The sequence below is a fragment of the Cebidichthys violaceus genome, unplaced genomic scaffold (assembly GCF_023349555.1).
Source record: "Cebidichthys violaceus isolate CVI_PGR_0920_01 unplaced genomic scaffold, fCebVio1.0.p SCAF_9, whole genome shotgun sequence".
In the NCBI taxonomy this organism is placed as follows: domain Eukaryota; kingdom Metazoa; phylum Chordata; class Actinopteri; order Perciformes; family Stichaeidae; genus Cebidichthys; species Cebidichthys violaceus.
Window position 1 is genome coordinate 14,197,983 of NW_027176975.1, and position 9,068 is coordinate 14,207,050.

The 9,068-nt window shown below is 40.2% G+C and overlaps 1 protein-coding gene across 2 annotated transcripts; it reads left to right on the forward strand.

The window, feature by feature from the left end:
* The first annotated feature begins 335 nt into the window (after positions 1 to 335).
* slc7a4 (solute carrier family 7 member 4) lies at positions 336 to 8,845 on the forward strand. Of its 2 annotated transcripts, none has more exons than XM_068702932.1 (5): positions 336 to 435; positions 1,536 to 2,594; positions 2,747 to 3,453; positions 3,702 to 3,810; positions 6,251 to 8,845. In XM_068702932.1, exons 2-5 carry the CDS (start codon positions 1,613 to 1,615, stop codon positions 6,457 to 6,459), a joined length of 2,007 nt encoding a protein of 668 aa, XP_068559033.1. In that variant the 5' UTR covers positions 336 to 435; positions 1,536 to 1,612; the 3' UTR covers positions 6,460 to 8,845. The 2 variants fall into 2 exon arrangements, with proteins under 2 accessions (XP_068559033.1, XP_068559034.1); XM_068702933.1 differs by lacking the exon at positions 336 to 435 and adding an exon at positions 446 to 909.
* The last annotated feature ends 223 nt before the right edge of the window (positions 8,846 to 9,068 follow it).

Consider the following 9,068-nt stretch of genomic DNA (forward strand, 5'->3'; position numbering starts at 1 on the left):
GAACACTAAAGGGGATGAACCATGCGTTCTTTTGCGTGTTGACACTGAAGACACACCTGTTCAGGTTGACCTGGTTTGTGTCATATTTGTTTGATTTTCGAGTATTGCTCTTATTTTAGTCACTTGAACTATGGAAGTACGATTTTACTTTAAATCATGTTTATTTACTTAAGCTGATTATTTTTAATAAAATTCTTGTTTAAATTCATATTGAGCACCGGCTCCGTGTAATCTCTCATTCTGCTGTAATATGGGTGGGGCGCACTGGGGAAGCCCTCCGAATTAAAGGTGACTGTGCCTTTAAGAAGCAGTCCAGGCGGCGCATGCAGGTTTTTTATTCCTCGGCGCACCTTCGGCTCCATCACCAGACGATGCACCTCGGTAACTTATGTCAACGCCGGACCTGCAGCACATGTCAGACCCTGAACAACAACGGTAAAGCAATACTTGTATTTATTACGTTATTACGGACGTCTCTGTCTATGCGGTTACAAACGGAATCACGTGAAATAATCACACCTGCTCACGCACGAATGATTGCGATGTCGCTCTGCATGTTCAAAACATGCAGTAATAGAGGAAGTCTAATAGACTAACGATCTTCTTTTTGCGTCCGTTTCCATTTTGTTTTAAATTATTAATTTGGCATTAAAACAACGTTCATTCCCGTCGTCTGTTCCCTCCACGGTACAGTATGTGGTCATAGATATATAGCCTTCTGAAGATGAATAGTCTATGTAGTGTAAACGAATCTTGTAGTTTTTGGCGCCGGGGGGTTATTTCTAGAAGGGAATAAAGCGTTACGTAATTATAGCGGAGGCGTCCTGTTGTCGCCATATGCCCGTCGAGGGCAGGAATCGGATGTTGCACCGCCCAGACCAGGAGGATGAATACTGGATCTCACAGATGGCAAGTCTGAACACATTGTTTGCAGTCAAATAAACAAAAAATGCTCTTTCTCCATCTCACGTCGTCACATTATTTTAAGCTTTTATCCGCGCATCGGATGACGTGGACTTGCCTTGTAGGCTACTGAGTGATGAGTGCCCAGTGTAACACATGCAGGCCTCATTGCGCGGTCTAGATAGAATAGATTATCTCAAATTGGTGAACTGCCCGATAGACTACATATGGCATTATTTTTCTTTCTTTTTTTATTATTTGCTCTATAAGTAAATAAGCTTTTTTCACTATTTAATTATAAAGCAAAATGTTACTAATATGCTGCTGCAGAATTTTAACATTTGGCTCTAATGCATAAAAGATTTCGGGAGTTCCTATTCAACTAACCTATTATTTCCATTATAATGACAATCACTAACAATATACAAAATATATTATTTTGTACATATTTCTTCATGCTGTACATGCTTCAAACAGTAGCCTTTGTCCATCTCAAATATAAACATAATGTGCAAAGTTAAACCATCATTCTGTGTTTCTTGGTTATGCAATAGGTTTAAATCTTTAAACCACGTAACCTGCAGCAGTTTTTCCTTATGTCAATGTTTGTCTGCTTGTGCTCTGTCTTGCAGGTCAGCTTGATAAACAAGCGATGGATCCAGTGTGATTATTTCAACAACATCCTGTCCAGCTGTCCAACTCTGTAGCTATGGAAACTTGTCCCAGAGGCTGCACCCCAGCGGTGCGCTTTTGTCAGAAACTGAACCGACTCAAGACACTGGATGATGACATGATGGCCACGTCGCTGAAACGCTGCCTCTCCACCCTGGACCTGACTCTGTTGGGAGTCGGTGGCATGGTGGGCTCTGGGCTTTATGTCCTGACAGGAACAGTGGCTAAAGACATAGTTGGGCCTGCTGTCATCATATCCTTCATTATTGCAGGTCTTGCCTCTCTGCTGGCCGCGTTTTGTTATGCAGAGTTTGGGGCACGCATTCCCAAAACAGGATCTGCCTACATGTTTACCTATGTATCTGTGGGAGAGGTCTGGGCCTTTCTCATTGGTTGGAATGTGATTCTGGAGAATATGATCGGTGGCGCTGCTGTGGCACGTGCCTGGAGTGGCTATCTGGACTCCATTTTTAACCACGCCATCCAGAACTTCACAGAGACACACATTATGCAGTGGAATGTGCCCTTCCTTGCCCATTACCCTGACCTCCTTGCAGCAGGGATTCTAATAGTTGCCTCATTCTTCATTTCCTTTGGAGTTCAAGTGTCCTCTTACCTCAATCACATCTTCTCCACTATTAGCATGTGTGTCATCATTTTCATCCTGGTATTTGGCTTTATTCTGGCTGAACCAGCCAATTGGAGCCAGAAAGAAGGTGGTTTTGCACCTTTCGGGCTATCTGGAATACTGGCGGGCTCAGCCACATGCTTCTACGCATTTGTGGGCTTTGATGTAATTGCATCTTCAAGTGAGGAAGCAAAGAATCCACAGAAATCTGTTCCCATTGCCACTGCGATCTCCCTTGGATTGGCAGCTGCAGCATACATCCTGGTCTCCACGGTGCTCACACTAATGGTACCCTGGCATACGCTGGACCCCAACTCAGCTCTGGCAGATGCTTTCTTCCGCCGGGGTTACAGTTGGGCTGGAGTTATTGTGGCAATAGGTTCCATCTGTGGTGAGTGTCTATTTTCAATTGAGAAGTTCAATTTAAATGTCTTTTAGACTAAGAATATTATGGTATAATGCATAATAATACAATAATGGTTCGCAGTTGTCCTCACTGCACAATGCTATATTCTGATATTGACTCTCTGTTCCCATTTCTAGCCATGAACACTGTGCTGCTGTGTAATCTCTTCTCCCTCCCTCGGATTGTGTACGCCATGGCAGAGGATGGGTTGTTTTTCTCCATTTTCGCACGAGTCAATCCCATCACCAAAGTCCCTGTCAATGCCATATTGGTGTTTGGGATCCTCATGGCCACCATGGCTCTCGTCTTTGACCTGGAGGCATTGGTTCAGTTCTTGTCCATCGGCACTCTCCTGGCATACACCTTTGTGGCAGCGAGTGTTATTGTGCTGCGTTTCCAGCCACACAAAACCAGCTCCAAGGGAACCGCTTCCACATCTCCCAACCCTAATACTGAGCCTTCTGATGCCCCCTCAGAGTCTCAGACAATAAACGAGGACTGCGGGGAGCTGAAGCAGTACGAGTCTTTCTCTGACAAACTCCAGTTGGTAGAGAGACAGGCGTCAACAGAGCGGCGTGGGGTGGGACAGCTGAAGGCCTACTGGGAACCGTACCTGGGGAAGCTGCTGGGGGACTGTGAGCCGGGCGAGGTGGTGGGTTACTGCGTGCTGACTTTAATAGTGAGCTCAGTCTCCGTCTGTGCTGTGGTAGAATTTGGAACCAAACAGCTGCATTTGCCTATCTGGAGCTTCACAATGCTGCTGGTGATTTTCAGCTTAGCTTATGTTCTCAGCCTGGCACTCATATGGTTACATGAGCCACAAACCAGCAGCAAAACATTCCAGGTGAGCTTCTTTATGGTTTTTGCAACTATTACACTTGTAAAATACTGCTCTCTTTCACTTTGTTGGATTCCTCAGATAAACTTGTGTTTGCTCCACTGCATTCACTGTCTTGGCAGCAACACCCATTTAAATTATGCTCAACAGTTAATCTCAACTAAATTGAGACATTTATTTAAAGTCAATTGTTATTGTCATGAAAACTACACCAACTATGATTGGAGTATAATTGATGTGTCATTGTTGTATAGGTACCATTGGTTCCATTGACTCCAGCTGCCAGTATTCTCATTAATATATTCCTCATGATGAAGCTCAGCTATCTAACCTGGATTCGTTTCACCGTATGGATCGCTGTAGGTAAGGCACCAGAACCTTGACAGAAAACATACTGGCAGTGGGTATACAACACTCCCTCTAAACAAACAGTGCTTTGCATTTTGTTAATCTGATTTTGGTTACTTAAAGGCAGCGTAATCAACGGCGCACACATGACCTGAAATGAATATTATCTGAGTAGGTAGTTTGTATGCAAAGTAATCAACAGGCAGCCACCTTTTAGGTCTGAAAAGTGAAGCCAATGCTGAATTGCCTTAAACTTGCATTCTGTCTAATAGCAGGGGGCGACTCTTCAGTAAACAATTGAGAGTTTATGCTCTCAATTGCTAGTTTCAAGTATAAATACAACATGTTCATATAGTGTATTATGATAAAGCAGGATATGCTTTAGGGCATGGCCACTTTGTGATGACAGGTAGCTACCACGGCGTTGTCCGGTCAAGTAGTTGTCCGTGTTTTTGTCTTACAACTTTAACTCTTTCACATTGTGTTTTCAGTTCATGAAGGTTAATTGTAACCTTTTCGGTCGCCTAAAAATGTCTTATTCTGATGTGTTTAGTTGTTCTTGGCTCCACCCTCTTGTGTCACTTGTGGTTGCAAAAAGTCAAGATGGCGATGGCCAAAAAAACTAGATGGATATGGCAAAAAACTTGAGGCCTTTTAAACCGGTAGTCCACAAATAAATGGGTGATGTCACAGTGACTACGTCCATTTCTTAACAGTCTACTATGATCATAAAACATCTGCCTTGTGAACTTAATGTGCATCACCATTACATCTTCAGAATAAACAAATATTTTCTGCCCACCAAAGGCCTTTCACACCGGGGGCATTTTTTTGTGTAATTAGTTTGCACGTCATCATATTGTTTCAAACAGTTTGTTTTTTTTAATAAATACTTTCATTCAGAATGCAAATACTACATGGTGAAAAAGGGACAACTTTGAAACAACATTGATTCTTCTGAGTTTTCACACAGCGAAGGAATGCATCAACCAATCACGTTATTTGCAATAGACTTATTTAAAATGTACACTATAGTGTACAACAACACAGAGGCTATGTAACTTCATTACTGCTTTCAACCATAACAAAGTCAGCGCAAACCAGATCTACTCCTTCCGTTTTTAACTTTCACAAAAAAAGCCTGAGACATATACCCTGCTTACCAGAGGGAACTCAAACTCACTCAGAGCATTTTGCTACTCAATAAAATAGCTTAGGCTATATAAGAACCTCTAACCTCGGACAGGCTGCCAGAGGCTGGGTCAGTAGGATTCCAGTGGTTGGTAATCTGCCTGCGAAAATCTATTCAAACCTTTTAATGAAAAAGTGTTGGAAATTTGCATCACTGTCTGTATGAGTAGTTTTGTTGCAAAATATCCGAAGGTGAGTATTTTGCTTTTTCGTGTTGTCTATTTGTCAAGCCCAAGGTGTGTAAAGGCCTAAAGGGAATAGAGAAAGTTTTTACTTTCATCAACAACCCTCAGAGAATGTAGATGGTTGTCAAACCGCATTAATGCCCTGTCAGTAAAATTACTGGGGAAACATGATTAGCTGCATTAGCTTAAGGCTTCTCTTGACTAGTAAGCCATTTTAAGAACACTGTCACACTGCAGCAAGTTAACCAGAAGCACACACATAGAATTTTACACTTGACAGGGTTTTAGGCTCGGCTCTCAGAACAGTTACGGGCACTTACCACCATTAATGGCCACTAAAGACAAAAAAAAAACTGGGATTTCTACATTTGAATCAGAGTTTAGGTGGAATTAAATCCAAGTAATCAATAGTACACCAAAGAGTAAATACAAATAGAAATTGATAAAAGTACAGGATTTCATTGACTAGTAAATGCAAAGCTTGTGACTAATTGAGGGCAGACTGAACTATCTCAACAACTACTATACAACAATTAAATGGATTTCCATGACATTTTGTGCACACATTTATGTCCCCTTCACTTTATTAACATTGGTGATGATCTGAACATTGATAGCATCATCTTCAGGTCAAAATGCATTCCCATCAGCCTCAGTTGTAATTTTTTTTGTGTTTGCTGCTCATTAGCAAATGTTGGAATGCTAGCACACTAAACTATTATTGTGAACATGTCAAAGATAATACCTGCTTAACTACAGCATGTTAGCGTTGTCATTTTGAGCATGTTAGCAGGCTGACACTAGCATTTATCTTGAAGCACTACTATGCTGCCAGCATGGCTGTAGATAACAAAAAGTCAAAGCTTTTATAAACCATTTATGGGTTTTTAAAACACAAATATTGATTTTGCCCAAATAAAATCAAATGAAAGCCATCAACATTTCACAAAATGAGAACACAAACCAAAACTGATGTATCCAATGTCAAGACATTTTTCTCACTACACACCTGTGCAGCATTCTTGACTTTAATTTAGAGTCATTATGGTTACATGTGTTTCATGTTGTCCCTTTCCCAGGTCTCTTTGTGTATTTTGGTTATGGAATCTGGCACAGTAAGGAGGGAATTCGGGAGCTGCAGCCCAGTGACATGGCCGCCCGGTACGTGGTGCTACCCAGCGGCAGCCTGGTAGAGACGGTGCAGTCTGTCCAGCCCGATGGACAATTGGACACCTCGGCGCACCACATCAACCCCTCCACAACTGAGGAGTACGCAGGAAATAGATGATGTGTGACCTAAGATAGTCATTACTACTGCCTGGTATTGTCTGTTGTCTCCCACTCATGTGCTTTACTATTTCTAGTGTTCTCTATGTATCTCACTCCTGTTAGCGTGTGACTGGTCTGCCACAGTCTATACTCGTTGCTCTCCAAATGTAAGCACACCAAAGGATGGGATGCGCGCTCTCTGTCTTGTTGTGAAGCCTATTTGTATATCTTGTAATACTCGAATGTACAGTAGGGAGCTTTATTACTGTCCTGTAAGATCCTAGCATCAAAGTTGTTATATCCTCTTTTCTTGCAACCCTGCCAGTTTGTCAAAATACACATGGTTATATATGGTGCTTTCTTTGTGACAAATGTGTAGTTAACAGTGCTAAAATCGATATTCAGAGCATTAACAAAGTAGTCCGCTCATACACCGCCCCCTCAAGGTAAACACTTGTTTGCTTTGTCAGTACTGCCGTCGCCATGTTGAGAGTTGTGAGGAGGCAATAGATATGCTCTGAATTTCGTATATAGAACCTTTAGGTACACTCAGTCTATGATTTTCTTTTTTTGAATGCTAACACAGATCTGGAGCTGGAAAATCATTTTGAGCATATTAAGCAATCGTACGTTGCATGTTTTTGTTTTTTAGCCAAGCAGAGGTATGCTTTTGTGAGTTTACATGTTTGCCTTTTTCTCACATTGTTCCGCAAACCTCAGGAGAAACTACAAACTCTAATAATTTGGATCCTCTTAGTCCATCTCCTCCTTTTGGTACTCATAGACTGCCCCAAGAAAAGTGGTTTCTGGCAAATTATTTAATCCCATATTCTAAAATATGTATTTCAATTTCTATTATTGCTTTATACAGATCTCATTAGCTTAAATTTTTTTTCTGAGTTGTCATTGTACTTTTTGTATGTCAGGGTATCTGTGTTATATGTTTTGCATGTACCTCTATTAGTCTCCATCAGTAATTTGTGTTCATCTTTTTAGTGGCTGATAACACTTCAGTGCTTTAGTTAATCTCATACATCTCATCCCATGATCCTGTGCTTTTCTGTGTCACTGATCTTGCACTTGTCCAGTCTTTTCCCACACACGTTTAAACAGCTGCCCTTTACCCTTTCTCCCTGTTGGTATGAGATTATAAAAATGTATAGATTATTGAGCCTTTATTTTATTGTGTTTTCCTGAGATAACCTGAGAGATAATTAGATTATTGAATATATAAAGCAAGCACAAACCTACTTAATGAAAATCTTCACACAGGGTTGAATATTGGCAGGCAGGCAGACTTTGGTTATGTTAAACCTGGAATGTGTTCCATCTCTCTGAGGCCTCCGTAATCCCAGCAGATTTGCATCAATCCCTGTCGCCAGTCTGCAGTTTGACCTAGATTAGAGAAAGGCACACATGTGAGAACGCTCATATTATATAGATAGTATTCCCATAGTCTACATTTGTAAACAACGGTGTCAATAAGGGAAGGCTTTATTTTGTTTTTTACATAGGTAAATGTACTTAAAAAGATCCCAATGAATTTTATGTTTTCATTCATTTGAATTTGTTTGCATGTGTTGCATAAGAAACCGATGGCCTTAAACGTGTTGTAATCAATGCAGACTAATTCCCAAAGTTAAAGTTATCAGTCTTTATGATTTAGTTGTTAAATTTGTCTGTTAGATCAAAAACAACTCTTACATAGGACTTTCATGCTTTGTAATTAGTAAACCTAAACACAAACATGGAAGAAAAGGTAAAGTAGGAGTCATTTTGGCATTCCTAGAATTTTGTACAACTTTGCACACTGAAAACTATTGTCTGGTAATTTTTTGTTTCACAGTTATGCTTTGGATGTCGGGGCCAGTAACAGATATTGATACTGTGGTGCTTTTTTAAGCTAAACGTTCTGTCACTTCTTTCTCTTTCCGTTTTGTGCAGGGAGCACAGTTATAAATGATCCAATTCTTTTCTTACTTCAGAATTGTATTGTACTCTGTACTTGCACACAATTTCTCAAATATTTCTGTTATAGTGTAGGTCTGTATAAAATGCAAAAGACTGTGTTATAAATGCAAAATAAATGTTTTGAAACAGCATCTACAAAAATATAAATTGTGGATAAAATAAACTATAATTAGCAGATAACTTAAACAGCGTGTTGTGCATAGAATTTCTAGAATGACAGGATAGTCAGTTATTTGCATGGTGGTCGTGACCTGCCAAACTTTGGCTCCCCCATTTAGAATATCTGGGAATTTTGACAGAATGTCTAGTATTATATATGTGTGTGTGTGTGTGTGTGTGTGTGTGTGTGTGTGTATGTAATACTAGACATTCTGTCATACATGCAGGAATATCTAGTATTATATCTAAGCAGGTCTGTCACTCAACCACCTGTAAATAGTCTGATTCATGACCATTTAGGCATTTCTACACATGGCTTTCTACAAATGTTCGATACATGAATTCTTTCTTTTATTGTTATCAAAAATGTATTTTGTACAATTAGTAATCAAGCCTCTTGCTACTTAGAAAAAACATGTAACAAGAAATAGAAACATTTATTAATTCTTGATTGTATACATTCGAGAATTTTTTTCCATAAACTTATGGACAATTCTT